General features: G+C 38.1%; 1 protein-coding gene across 1 annotated transcript in view; it reads left to right on the forward strand.

Annotated features, from left to right (window-relative positions):
• Positions 1-13,874, forward strand: part of LOC121873109 (dual specificity tyrosine-phosphorylation-regulated kinase 2-like) — a 47,818-nt gene extending 33,944 nt beyond the window's left edge. The window contains exon 3 of the mRNA XM_042376420.1: positions 7,633-13,874. Within this exon, the coding sequence (XP_042232354.1) occupies positions 7,633-8,193 (561 nt within the window). The 3' untranslated portion in view covers positions 8,194-13,874. The remainder of the gene's footprint in view (positions 1-7,632) is intronic.
• The last annotated feature ends 2,198 nt before the right edge of the window (positions 13,875-16,072 follow it).

Here is a 16,072-nt window from a genome sequence, read left to right on the forward strand (position 1 = left end):
TAGTACAAGGAAATTGTAGGGTATAATACTTAAAAACACCAGACAAACTTTTGAAATATACCTAACTTTTCCTAATCTTTAAAATCCTAAACTATAAAATATTACTAAGGTTTTCAATTGTTTAATGATGATAGTGTTTGGTTTCAGTGTTTAGTCGGTGATGGTGTTGGTTTCAGTGTTTAGGTGATGGTGTTGGTTTCAGTGTTTAGTAGGTGATAGTGTTGGTTTCAGTGTTTAGTCGGTGATGGTGATTTCAGTGTTTAATAGTGATGGTGTTGGTTTCAGTGTTTGATGGTGATGGTGTTGGTTTCAGTGTTTAATCGGTGATGGTGTTGGTTTCAGTGTTTAGTCGGTGATAATGTTGGTTTCGATGTTTAGTAGAGTGATGGTGTTGGTTTTCAGTGTTTAAGTGGTGATGGTGTTGGTTTCAGTGTTTAGTGATGGTGTTGGTTTCAGTGTTTAGTCAGTGATGGTGTTGGTTTCAGTGTTTAGTAGGTGATGGTGTTGGTTTCAGTGTTTAGTCGGTGATGGTGTTAGTTTCAGTGTTTAGTAGGTGATGGTGTTGGTTTCAGTGTTTAGTAGGTGATGGTATGTTTAAAAGTGTTCAGATGAGGAAGGATCCTTAAACTCAAGTGATTCTAAACATTTTTACAAGTTAGGAAAGGTTAGGTCAGGTTTTCAAAGGTTTGTTTGGTGTTCTTTTTAGTATTTTACCCTACACTTTCCCTCTACTTAAAAGGCCTGCCCACTATGAACAACTAATGAAGTAATGTTGTGGGTAATTTTATTGGTTAAAAATACTAAAAATTAATTTCTGAAGAAAACACGATTGACTTAATACAGTGATATCTCAGTTAGCCAGAACAATTGGTTAGAAACACTTCGGTAATAGAAAGATTTCCGGATATGAGAGCGACTCTCTGAAACCAGGAAAAAATATCCTCATCCCGAATTTTCGGGAATTGGCAGAGTTCGGAAATTGCCCATTACATCATCTCTTGAACCCCGAAAAATATCCCTTATCCCGGGAATTTTCTGGGTATCGGGAAAATTTTCTCTGAATTTTCTGGAAAATATACGCCTCGGAAAATTGTTCCCAAAACCGGAATTTTCCAGAAAACTCCAGCCTTGGGAACGTTTTTCCGAGAAAATTTCAATTCCAGCTATCGGAGAGTTCCGGGTTTGAAAGATTCCACTAACGGAGATATTACTGTATATAAGTAGGTGTTGGCAACTACTAAATATTAACCTCAATTTATAGGAGACAATATAATGCGATAGTGGATTTTTTTATTTTATTGCTTATGATAAGTTCAGACAAAATCAAGACGATTTTCATCCGTGACACTTTTGGTGGTCTCTATTCATAACTTAGATGGCAAGAAATGGTGGGTTATTGTTTTATTTAATAATAAATTCAGAAAAAAAGACGATTTTCTTTTATGACACTTTCTCACATTTTACCCATAACCGAGATATCGTGAATTGAAAATTAGAAAACTACTAGAAAAATTCTAAGCTATTATTGTATTTCTTGCCACCAACCGAACCTTATGATTTTTTTTCTGCAAATAATAGTTTAGAGAATTCTAAGACACTTTTCACTGTGACATTTCCCTCGCAAGGGTTTCCTGGGGTTAGAAGTTACGTAATGGTTAGATAATTTGGGTTGGTTAGGATAACTTAATTAATAAAACAAGGTTGCTAGCATAAACCAAACCTACCTAACCTTACCGAACTTCATAAGCTGGTGGTGGGGGGGACAGACCCTCCAGCATATTAAATATCTCAGTTCTAGGTCATTTGCGAGGGAAAAATTACAGAATTAGTTTCTTAGAATTGCCAAAACTGTTGTTTGCAAAGAAAAAATCACGAGATTTGGTTGGTGGCAAAATTATAGCTTTTCTAGTACAGGTAGTTTTTGGATTTTCAACTCCCAATATCTTGGTTATGAGTAAAATGAGTTAAGACAGCAATAAGTGTCATAGATGATTTTTTTTTGTCTGAACTTATCATTAGCCAATAAAAAAACCCCCAATATATCGAATTATGTCCTCTACTATAAATTGACCATTTTGTCCTGTACATGTTCTTAAAAATACTGTGTAAAGCCTTTTGAGATAAATTAATCATTTTTATCATTGTTTATTGTTTTATCAATAAGAAGATGAGTTATACATTATACACATTATTATTAACATGAATATGGAAATGTTAATGGTATTTATAAGTGATTTATGACAAATTGTAATTTTTCTATCGTGTTTCCTTTAAATAGATAAAGTATTCTATTCGTTTGATTTTATAATATGTTAAGGATTTTTGTGTGGGTGGATGAAATGAAAACTAGCCTTGCTAGATTATTTCACCTGAAGATTAACCACTCTAATGCTAACCTAACTTGGCCTACCCTAACCCCCCAGGTAGTACTAGGGTGCTTAATCATCAGGTAAAACAAGCTGAGGGACTAATTTTCTGGTGATCTGTGTAGGCTGTAGCTGATTAACACAAAACAGTTTGTTGTTATACTGTAGTATTTAGTTGCTTGGTTTCTCTTGTAAGCAGAAAATGTAAAGACCTTGAGAGATATTGTTTATTCACTTTGTGTATTAATGTAGGTAAGATCAGTACTGTTGTTCTTTGTTCCCTGTACCGGTATGTATTTCTATTTTGTCAACAACTAAGCTCATATGGGGAGTAGTTTCACATCCTAGAAACCTAGACTGCAATTATTAGGGATCACCTAAAAATTAGGTCCCTAGCTTATTTCACTTGAATAATAAACAACCTAATGTTACTTGGGGGTTAGGATAGGTTCTGTATAATTAGGTTAGATTAGACTAGCATATGTTCGATTAAGTTGTTAAATTGGGTTAGTGTTAATGTTAGGGTGGTTAATCTTGAAGTGAAATAAGCTTAGGTGGGCTAATCTTCCGGTGATCCATTATAGAAAATGAATGAACATAAGAACATAAGAAAGTGGGATACCGCAGAGGCCCACTGGCCCATACAGGCAGATCCCTTTTCACACCATCCCAGCACTTCCATGTGCCCTATCCAACTTCGTCTTTGAAGCTCCCTAGCGCCCCCGATCCTACTATAGCACTCGGTAGCCTATTCCACATATCCACAACTCTATTACCAAACCAGTGCTTGCCTATATCCTTTCTGAATCGGAATTTATCTAATTTAAAGCCATTTGTTCTAGTTATTTCTGTTATTACTGAGCTTCAGAACATCTTCCATTTTACCCTTGTTAATCCCACTTACCCACTTGAACACCTCTATCATATCTCCTGAACACCTCTATCATCTGCCAGAAAAATTGTTTTTTGAAAAAGAAAACTTGACGGTGAATTTAGTTCAACAAATGAGGGATCATTAAGTTGTAATTTCAGTAATTTCTGGTTCTGTACTTGTTGTAATGATTACCTTTAGTGTAATGGTCAGCATGCTCACCTTACAAACGAGTGATCCCGGGTTTGATTCCTGGATAGGGTGAAACTATAGGCAAGTTTCTTTATGCCATTTGCCTCTGTCTACCCAACCATACAGTAATTGGAAACCTGGATGTTAATCGATTTGCGGATCATGTTCTGGGGTAATGGTCAGCCAGTGCAGTCGGGGAGTTATCAGGTCTTCTTGGATTATTCCTTGATACTGGGTCATGCAGCTCGTTAACTTAGGGCAGTGGTTCCCAACCTTTCACAACCACTGGAACCCTTTCATATCTGTTGTTGCTTTTTGGAACTGTACCTAAACCCTTGATCTCTACTGTATGAAGAAGTTAACACGAGTTTACACCCTTTATTACACAACATCATGATTCTTACCATTTTTAGTGGTCTTGTTTTTGGTGACAGAGTCCATCAAAATCTGGAAGGATGCTTGTCAGTTGCAGGCGCGTATCAGGTGTTTCATCCAACTTGTTTCTCTATTTGTTTTTGGTAGCGATGTAGAGTGAGAAGCCGGCTTCACACACATATATGTTGTTGCAGAGAGCATTAAATGTTTCAAAGCTTCTCTTGTAATACCAGGATGTTCATGTAAAAGCTTTATCTTAAAAGTAAGCTGTGAGTCCTTATCAAATATAGTTTTGAGTGTGAGGTCAGTTGATATGTCAGTTAAATGCTCTGTTTCGTTTATTGACAGATTTTTTTCCATTACAGTACCAGAATCCATGAATGGATTGCTCAGCCATGTTAGAGGTTCTGGTTCCTTGGGAAAATACTCTCTCAAAGTATTCTTTAATTATTTTAGGTGCTGAATAGGCCAGTTTCCTTTACTAGACTTCATCAGTGACTTTACGTGACATATTTTTTTTTTTCCAGCAGAAAGATTTGAATCTCATCTCACAGTTCATACACACGTGAAAGAATTTTGCTGCGGAATAGCCAACGCACTTCTGTGTGTAGTAACAGAGCAGTATGAGTGGAGAGCCATCTCCTGGCACAGAGCAATTCTTTTTCTTTAATGCAGTACTATACTCAGGCATTTTTGTATAGTAACAAGTAATTACTTTACTGTACTATTGACATCAGAATATCTCCCAATATCAAGTACACATGGCTTCAAAATGCCCATGATATTGGTCAGATTTTCTAAAAAGAATTCTGGGGGGGGGGCTTGATTTGCTTGCCATGTTCCCTCACCCACAACTTCTCCCCCCCCCCCCCTTGATTTTCCTGGATCCGCCCTTCGAATTAAGTGGTCTAGCTTTGATGAAACTTACTACCTTGACTACTTCATCAAGTATAACTTTTAGTTCACTTGACATCTTTTTCACAGTTAAAGCTTCTCTATGAAGGCAACAGTGTCTAGCTTCTACTGCAGGTGCAACATTTCTGATGAGAGCCAATACACCTTTTTCTTTGCCTGTCATTGCTTTTGCACAGTCAGTGCAAACATTTATGTAGAGATCCCAACTGAGTTTATTTCTTTGTGTGAAAGTGTCCAAGATGTTGAATATATCCTGACCTTTTGTTGTGGTTTCAATAGCTTGGCACAATAACACATCCTCATGCACGGACTCTTAAAATATGTAGCATACAAATACAAGAAGGATAGCTAATCCTGCCACATCAGTTGACTCACCAAGTTGCATGGTAAAACAACTTCACTGCTTCTCATATGACTTACTAACACTGATTCACAGTTATTTGCCATAATTTTAATGCGATGAGAGATTGTGTGGTTTGACAAAGGAACAGTTCAAGAATCTTACTAGATTTATATCCCAACATGCAGGACACTATGTCTTTCGCACACGGTTTCATGAAAAATTCCGTAATTGCATGAGCCTTAGCGATATGAAACTTCAATTTCATTTTTGTTGTCTTGTTAAGTAAATTTTTTTGTAAAGAAACACTAGTTTTTTGCAACTGATCTTGCTTTCTTTTAAAATAATCACTGCGTTTCCAAGTGCATCCTCAGCTTTGCAGGATTTAAGCTGCTGTTTGCTAATACTTGATTACACACAACACATTATCTATTAGGAGCATTTTCATCTCCAACAGACTTGAAGCTGTCATCAAACTTGCATTTCATGGCTTTCCCACTCACTGATTTATAAGCTCCTAATTTTGTAATCACTGGTGCAGACATGTGTGGTTTGTCCACCTCATCAGTACGTGAACCTCCTTGTTCGTCAGAGTGACCAGACATACCAGCATGATCATCACCAACTTGGGGCTTTGGTTTTAGGTGCAGTGTTTTAACCAATGTTACATCTCAAACACAGTGCAACACGAACGGTGGATGGACGTGAGTGATTAGGACAGATGATAAGGCAACACCAATAGCCGTCGCTGTGTCGTGGCAATGTGAAAGTCCACTAGTGATGGCAACTTAGCGGAATTAAATTTTAGCGAAGGTTTTATTTGGTATCCTATACACTTATATGTAAAAATGTTTTATAAAAAATATGACATTAAACAACTACACAAAACAAATACATTTGCCTTTCACATTCACCAGTTCAATAATTTCCAGTCTACCACTCCAGTGCATTTTAGCTTGTCAAAATTCTAAACTTTTCAAGTTGGATGTGTATCAGATGTGTGCTGTCCCACGGAACCCATGGCACCTCTTCCTGGAACATAGGTTGGGAACCACTGACTTAGGGTGTGGTTTTTATGTTAGCATGTTGACGACAGGTTCTACACCTTCAACAAATTCACATGGCCATCATCGTACACGAGGGGCAACCTTTGCAATGACTTGGAACAATTAAAAAAAAATTGCAACTACAATAATTCCTCACCACCTGTATTATTTACATAATTTCTTGGTACTTTTATGTTATTCTGTACATAATAAAGTAGTAAAAAAAAAAGTATCCTTCAAAATATCAATAGGTGGATTCACAGTTTATGGGTCATAGTACAGGTATAAGTATATTCTTAATCATTTTCCAGTATTATAACATAGCAGTTGATAATTAGAAAATAATTTACGTGTACAGCATATTAACTTACATCTGATAATGTGATGGTGTATATTCCTTGGAGTGATATGTTTTCGGATAATGCGCCTGATTTTCATCTCTCAAACCCGGAAAAAGGCGTCCCCATCCCGGAATTTTCCAGGTATCGGGAAAATTTTCTTGGAATTTTCCGGAAAATGTGCCCCTCGGAATATCGTTCCCAAAGCTGGAATACTTTAGAAAATTCCGGCTCTGGGACCGATTTCCAAGAAAATATAATTTCCAGTTATCGGGGAGTTCCGGGTTTGAGGGATTCCGGCTAACGGAGATATTACTTGTATTTACAGGTACTGTATATTTGCACGTACCTGTACTCACCCCTGAAGATGTGATTACACAAAAGAGCTTTGGAACTTCATGTTTTCTTGTTTCCTATGTGATTATCAGCACCAGTGATTTATTTGCATATACGTATATACAGCTCCTCCCCGACTTACGACTGAGTTAGGGACCCAGATCCAGGTCGTAAGTCGAAAATGCTTAAATAATACATAAAAAATCTAAAATGGGTGTCTCTTTTTCGTCTCAGCACCACAAAACTCTCACTTTTAAGGAAAGACGAAAACACGAAGTTCCCAAGCGCTTTCGTGATCTCACCCTCCTCTGTATATATATACCTTGTTATGTACTTCTCCTTAGTCTGTATTCACCCCTGAAGATGTGAATTACTTGAAAGCACTTGGGAACTTCGTGTTTTCTTCCTTCCTTGTGGTTATCAGCATATACCTGGATCACGCACACCTACAGTGATTTACTTGTGTATATATATATATATATATATATATATATATATATATATATATATATATATATATATATATATATATATATATATATATATATATATATATATATATATATATATATATACTTTATTTTAGTCCATATAACACGCGGACTTTGAACATATAATCAACGACCTTGTGTCCTTGTGGCTCAGCTTAAGCATTCCTAGTCACACTCAGGTGAGGTTGGATTCCTTGCTGGTGAGGTTGATATATATATATATATATATATATATATATATATATATATATATATATATATATATATATATATATATATATATATATATATATATATATATATATATATATATACAGTATATATATAAAATTGTGAAAAATTAACACAGTTTATCCCGGCAGGACGAGGCAGACCAGTTGGCGTGCATCATTGAGCTGCTTGGGATGCCGCCTACCAAGCTGCTGGAGCAGAGTAAACGTGCCAAGAACTTCATCACCAGTAAGGGTTACCCTCGGTACTGTGTCACCCGTACCCTCCCTGATGGCTCTACCATCCTACATGGTGGACAGTCCCGCAGAGGCAAGCCCCGCGGACCACCTGGCTCAAAGTCCCTGCAGACGGCGCTCAAGGGTTGCAATGACCCCCTCTTCTTGGACTTCATCCAGCGGTGTCTTGACTGGGACCCGGCGACACGCATGACACCCAGCCAGGCCCTCCGTCATGGCTGGCTACGTCGACGACTGCCCAAACCTCCATCTGAAAAGAGTGATTCTCCTGCCTCTACCCTCCGCACGCCTTCATCCTCCTCGTCCTCCCGCACACCCTCCTCTGCCACCAAGCTCAACACCATCGCCACGTCAGCCACCAAATTGCGGGCCACCATTACGGACGATGGGGGCGCCTCCACCATGCACCCGCGGCACCACACCAAGCTACCACAGATCACCAACCCGGTGACCTGAGCCCCGCCGCCCCTCCTCATCAATAAGCACCACCAACCCTCACGCCCAGTGGTGCGGCCCACACCCTCTGGTGATGCTCTACACACACAGGGGGCCACGCCGCTCACATATCTCCAGACCAAAGTGCAATTGTGGCAGTATTGGGCACGTGCAGAGTGAACTGCGGCGGGTGGGCGCGGCGTGTGAGGCGGGACACTCGCCCACGCCGCCACCCCCTGGCACACACACCCGCTGCCAGAACCACGCCCGCCGCCACACCCACTAGTCGTTGAGCACGGGCAACATCCTAGGCTTAGTGCTGCTGCTGCGCCACCCTCCACCACCCATATTTATTCCTGATGAAGACAATGAGGAGGGTGGCTGGGCGCCAAGGCTGCTCCTCCACCACCCAGGGGGTGGGGGGGCAGCGCCCACACATTATTTGGTTGATATTACAACTTCTCTATGATCTCGCCTTGTTCACAAAGGGCGGTGTGCGGGCGGTGGTGCGGGTGGCACGGTGCTGGACGCTGCTATGCCCACGCCCAACCCAGACTCTCACACACACCCGCCCGCCCCCGCCCACACCCACAGTCAACCTCCTGGTTTGGTAATGCAATCAAAACCTTATGGTATTAACGACTGGGGATGAAGACTTTATACTCATTTTATACTTAGCACAATGGAAAATTTCATCGAAGATGATGGTGTGTGACAATTCACAGATTTTGTTGTTTTTTAGAATTTACACAAATTGCATTTTATTTAGAGAAGAAAACATTATAAGAAGTGCAGTAACATATTATTGTGGGTCTCTTGAGCTTCTCTCTGTTGAGTCAGAGCAGCAGGAGCTGTGGTGCAGAGTGTCAGTAGTGGCGCTGACATGCAGGTCATGGGCGCTCACCTTCCTCACCTCATTTATATCTCGCTCTCAAGTTAGGGTCAAAGGTCAATGGCCTTCTGTGGGGGGTCAGGAAACTTTTTTGTGTATCTGGGGTTAGTAACTTTTCTCAGTCCACCTGGGTCAGACCCCAGTACCACTTGACCTTTTACCTGGGGTCAGAGTTCAGGCACACTTTCATTCATACCTTTGGGGTCAAGGGTTATCATAGGGGATAGGTCATCATGTTCTATCTGTACAAGTTGGTTATGTTTGGCTCATTCCCTGCATAGTCATTGTTAAAGACCTTATACTCCACCGTGGTGTCACAGACCAGTGCTCAAGACACAAGTCATGCCAATGGTTCCTCACCCACTGTAGAGCAGTGACTCCATACTTAACCTGACCTGACCTGTTCCCCCTTAGTTGAACTGAAGCTGACTGGCTCTGACACTCACAGCCCTGCCGTCTGCCAGTAATCACATGGGCAGTGAGGCTGCCTGGCCCTCTGCCCACCACCACACTGAGGCCCACTGGCTCTCTGCCCACTCAGGGACTATGGTTGGCCTGGCCGGCACCACCTTCACCACCACCACCCTCACCACCACCACAAACTCAGCCAAAAGAAAGCAATATATTGATTAAACTGTAAACTCCTACAACCTTCACTATGTTGGTTAAAACTCACATATATCAGTAGTGCAATATGGTTATTGATTAAGCCTTTATATGCCTACGAATCTCAGAGTCATGGAGGTGGCACAAGGAAGTGACATGTTTGTTAGTGCCGTTGCTGCTGCACCCGGTTATGCTGCACGATGGGAGAGATTGCCAGATGCTGGTTACAGCAGAGCTTTGGTCAGCCCACCTGCACCATGGGCCTATCTGGGCTGAGATTAAGACACGATTGGGATCTTTGAGTTGACATTACAATTATCTGTGTTAGTATTCAGTTCTCCCTTTGTAGTGTTTCTCCATGTTGGATGAAACTTTTTCTACAAAGGTGTTGAAGCAACTTTCGTTTGGCATTTAAGTAGATAAGGGTGATTTATTGAGGTGTTGCACTACCTTATTTGCTCATATGGTAGGCCTATGTTTTTTTACCTATCATTTATTTGATAATTCTTACTGTGTGACTATCACGATGGTTCCCTCTGAAAGATTATCACAACTAAGATCTTAATTTTTTCTTTAAATAGTATTTATTACAATTTTTCTTTTACTCTGACAATCGTGGCTGTCTTCGCGCCTGCCAAAGTTTAACTGCATCTTACGGGTTAATCAGTCATTATGTCAGAAGTATTAGTGTTGTGTGCGAGGTGTGACTTGTATCATAATGCAGACTGCCACAGTGGACGTGCTGAGATGTTGCTTGGATCAGCCTCAGAGTCCTTATGTGCGCTTCACCACCAGGAACTAAAATTTGGTTCAGATGTCGACTTGATAATAACTTGAAAAAAAAATACAAAAAATTGGTTTTGAAAGTCGACACTGTGAGAATATTTTTTTCAGATGAAGTGATAGTGTTCCTTTTGTGTGAAGATGATGTAGTTCATTTTTTGTAAGAAGTGCAATATTTTGTAGAAAAACAAGGGACAGCATACTTTGTCGGCAAAGCGTTTGGATTGCATGTCTGGATCACATATAGTGCAATGATTCCACAAGTCAGCATCAAATGAAACCAAAACTTGAGATTGCTTTAGGCTAAGTTCCTGTCCCTTGAGGATGGGAACATGTTAAATTTGAAGATTATATATATGCTGATGATGATGTGAGTCTTGTGAGAGAGTGACAAGACATGCAGGGTGTTGTTGTAGTGTAGTGAGAGGCCTGAGCAGCCATCCTATATGTACACAGTATGGACCACTGGCCAATCATCAGTGCTAGGTAGGGGCGATTGTTAAGTGTCCAATTGACCTGACAATTACCAATATAAATTATGTAAGACTGACAGATCAAAGTGTTGTAATACAGACAAAGGACAAGTTCATAACACATCAGGAGTTACTCAAAATGAAGACTTTACTCTCACAAGAAGAATGACTGACATACATTTTGGCTGTAAGTCCATTAACCCTTGTATCTTATCATCTATGCTGAGGAACAAAAGCATCTATTACGGTATGCAAAATATTTTAAGAATATATTTGGTAGGATTTTTTCCTTTGAAATACTAGTGATTATTACTACTGTACACTATAATGATTGACCACTGTGGAATTATTTACATGTACTATACTGCACAGTTTTATGTGTATGCATAATTTAATTGATCTTGAAAGACATTGCACACTTACGAGAAACAATGAAAAATATTATTGCTAAATATTTTTCCATGATAAAATATGACATTAATTGTGAAGTGATACTGTATGCTGTTAGGTACTCATTTTCAGACTTATTTGTGCAATCATGTAAGTGTAAGGACAGGTTCTCTCATAGAGGAAGTATTCTCCACTCCACTCATACAGGAGGATTGTGCTCGTATACACCATGAATATGTGCAAAAATCCAACACACTGAAACCTTAGGTTACAAGAAAAAATCAAATGAAAAAGCTCAACAAATATATAAGAAAAAGTCAGAGAAATGATGTTTAGTTAACATATTATATAAGGTAACATTTATGTGTATAGTGAATAACAAGTGTTGTATCATGGTTTATTGTTTTATAGTTTACACTATATAAACACAGATTTTAAAATTTTATAATTTAATCTTTTACCCTATACTGTACAGTACTGTACAACACAAGTATTAACTTAATGGAGTAATTCCTTTGCACTTTTGGCATTTTTACTTTTTAATCTCCCGTTTTATTGCACAGGGTGTCTATAATTTATTCACCTGATTATGAAGCTCAATATAAGTTTTACTGCAAAGATATCATAAAACAGTTTGCAGCAATTAATAAAGTAACTTAGGTAATCTTTTGACAAGTGCGCGATTTCCGTACTCATTGGATCGGGCATGATGGTCCCATTCTGTAGCCTCCTCGTTCCCTGGACATCACGCCTATGGATTTCTTTTTATGGGGCTACTTTAAGGACAAGGTATATGTGAATTAAGTTTAATAATATCACAGAGTTAAGACACCGGATTGAAGAGGCACTGGCTTCCATCACGCTTGACATGTTTCATAACACCTGGAATGAAATCAACTGCCGTCTTGATATTCTACGCGCTACTAAAGGCGCCCATGTGGAGGTTTACTGAAGTGCAGTTATGTGTGCCAAATACATGTCAAAAGATTACCTGAATTGCTTTATTAATTGCTGCAAACTGTTTTATGATATATTTGCAGTAAAACTTTTTTTGAGCTCCATAATCAGGTGAATGAATTATAAACACCCTGTATTTGGTACAATTCCTTTATTCCGAACACTCTTAAACTTGACTACTATTGGAGACAAGTTCAATTGGTTACCTCCAGTAACTCATTAGTGACTAAGCAAACTCACACATCTAATGACTCAGACTTGCTCCTCTGAATGATGTACCTGTATGCATTGGAAAATGGACTTACGCTTGCTATTATCTATTGACATGTAATAAACTTACTGGTGAATAATAACTTACTTAACTCACACATGACAACAAATGTTATATTTTTAAAAATTTCATTTGATAGTTGGTTAAATTTTGACAGGATTGTTACAACAAGTATACAGATATATGACAACAAATGTTATATTTTTAAAAATGACTAAACCTTACGGTCAGGACAAATGAGAGAGGTATGTTATGGTAATGAGTGTGAACAGATCAACATCCCCCATGAGTCCCAACTGAACATGTGTACACATTTATAGGGCTTTTGGCAGTGTACATAAATTGTCACAAATGTACATAGAGGCCAAGTGCTGCCCTCTTCGTCTGTGTTGTGTTTCAGGCATTTGTTCGCTCATTCGTCCGTGCGCACTCTGACTCGCTGCTTCCCATGACTCATCATCCAGTCAGCTCCCATAAGTCTTCGTACTCAGCTCTTTTCATGTCTCATAGATCCTGGCCTCATGAATTCACAGCATCAGTCAACATTATAGTTTTAGCTTTCCGTCATGTGATACTGTTGGAGCCTAAGTCAGAGTTGCCTTGGACGAATGTGACTGCTTCTTGTATATCATTTTCTCCAGCACTCATCGCTCCATCCCTGGTCATCTGGATGAAGACAGTAGACCTTTAGGCTTGATGAATCAAGGACACAACTCCATCATTTAGCAAACATGTAAAAACTGTCTTCATCGGCTGTACAGGGTGTTTCAAAATTTTCCTCATCTTAGACAGGGTGAGGAGGGCTTAGTCACACTGATGGTCAGCCACTCCGCCCTTCATATTTACATATTGTACACATGCTGTAAGACACTGTAATATAGATGTCTGATATAGTTATCAGTTTTGTGGAGAATACTGTACATAATTTTTTAGGAGAGTTGGAGTCCCTTGTACGACGCTCACCAACCAGAGAATGCCAAGTGAATGTGTTTTTGTATAAAAATGAATGTGCTGATCATAGACACCTCATCCCCCCCACCCCCCACCTTTTGATATTTTTGTTTCATCAAAAATTCACAAAGGGTTGATAAAACAGTCAACGTTTTAAGCAGTATGTATAGAATAATGCAAAATATTTCTTACCAACGTGTTGGTAGAATGGTCTTTCTTTTTTTAATTTTGTGATAACTGTAAAGAGTACTGTCATGCTGTACATGAAGAAAACATTTGTAAAAACAAAATCCGCCCCATAGGACGGATGAAATAAAGACTAGAATGTGTAGAAACATAATTTCTGTGTTGTTAGGCATCAATAAACAAAGTATTCATGTACAGTTGTTTCATTTTCCATTGACTGTCATTATCAGATGATAAATACATTATTATTTTTATTTGTTTTCACAGTACAGTATTTATATTGCACAGTAATTTAACATCTCGAAAAATATTGGAATTAAGGTATAAACAGTACTTAATGTCCATCTTTTAATACACCAAAAATAAAAAGAAGTTCTGTATTATGAAAATTAATATATTTTAAATAAAAAAATTAGTACCAGTGAGGCTTGGTGAGATAAATAATATGAACTTTTATAATTTGTATTAAAGGAAGTTCAATTAGAGGAATTGAAGCAAAGATTCTTTTTTCATGTTTTAAACAAGTGATTGAGTCCTCTTATTTTGTGATGAAGCTCACTAGTGTTAATGACCATCTGACACTGCCAGGAGTAGATAACCAACATGTACAGGGCAGTAAATCCTTTATTACAATAAATACTTTTAGTAATAAATGTGTAATATCTTACACAAAAGAAAACAAACCCATTAAAAAAAATGGAATTTATTTACTTAATTTAACAAGACACTGATAATAATGACAGTTTCTGCAAATTTGAATGATATCTTCAACAATTATGTTACAGGCATCCCCCGGATTATGGAATGTTTCAATTCCTGAAAATCTTTCCGTATCGTGAAGTTCTGTAATGCAAAACCATTTCTCCAAATGACACCCATTATATAAGTTGAGATGCATTCCTATGGAAATTTCCATAGGAATGCATCTCAACTTATATAATGGGAGTCATTGGGAGAAATGGTTGCACTGATGAGGCATGCAGAACACCCACATATATCAGTTATCAAATCAATTATCAAGTAGGATATGGCCTGTCTATAAATAAGGATCGTCAAGCTTTTAGAAACACCTAAGAAACTTTACTAAAATTAAAATATCTTACCTCAAATCATTTTGCAGTCAAGAAATATTTACTTACATTGAAATTCAACTCCAAGATTTTTTGCAGAATTCTTTTGTAACACTATTATAAAACTTCTCTTTTCACCATCAACTTTTTCAAAATCGATTGTTCAATTTAAATTAAAGAGAGATGTGAGAGTCTTTGTTGTCCTATTTCCTACTGTTTATGTTTAGCTAGTTGCCATTTAATTAAGAATCTAAATTATGGCTTCACTTAATTTCTTAAATTATATCAGTGGCATTTGGCAAAGTATCTATTATAAATTATTAAATAATGAGTGGAATATTAAGCTTTCAGTGTGATCTACAGTAATTCAGAAATAAAGTAGTTTAAAAAAATGACTAGGCATTATGCACAACACTGGCCCTCTGTAAAGTTGCCAATAATCTTATTGCTGAACATTTAAATAATTAGTAAATATTTTTATTTAGCTTTGTAACAGTGTAACTCAGTAATGGGGAGAATATTTTATCTCTACCTTTACCAACTGTAAAGCTGCTAGGGGACTGTTACCATTGTATAACAACTACTTGTGAAGTTGTCATATATGTAATAACCTTCCTGGGTTATGATCACTTGTAACAGCCACTTGTAAAGCTGTTACCTTATACAGTGACCCCTCGTTTAACTAACACCTCGGTTAACGTAATTTCGATTAACGAACTGCCTTCCATAAGGATCTTCAATTCGGTTAACGAAAAAAATTCGGTTAACGAAGTTCTTACGAACCGACCTCAACATGTTTTCGCTTGCACTGACCGGGCAACCAGCTTTAGTATCAGTCCGCCAATACATTAATCGGTTCTAGGGCTTAAATTCCTTACTATTTTAGTAAATATCAAGAAGTTTATACTATTCAATAATTTTAAAAGTTTAATATTAAATTTTTAGTCATTTTAACAATTATTGAACATAATTGAAGGTAAAGTGACTAGTTTAATGTGCGGCATCCAGCCTCTTAACACAGCAAACAGGAGTTAGTCTCTCTCTGTTTTCACTGGAGGTAACATCTTGCTTGAGACTCTCTTCAACTAAACGCTTTTTTTCTGTGTTTCCAAGCAAATTATTGGTCATTTTGAAATATATTTTACATATTGACAATATATAATGCAGTGCAGTGTTGATTTAAAGAAAATAATCTTGAATTACACCAAGAGAACTAAAATTTTATGGGTGAAATGGCACCATGGGGTGACTTCTCTTCCACCCCAATGCCTTCTCTTCTTCCTTCTCCTCCACCCCCATTCTAAATCCCATCATCATCATC

The sequence above is a fragment of the Homarus americanus genome, unplaced genomic scaffold, assembly GCF_018991925.1.
Source record: "Homarus americanus isolate GMGI-L3 unplaced genomic scaffold, GMGI_Hamer_2.0 scaffold32929, whole genome shotgun sequence".
Taxonomy (NCBI): domain Eukaryota; kingdom Metazoa; phylum Arthropoda; class Malacostraca; order Decapoda; family Nephropidae; genus Homarus; species Homarus americanus.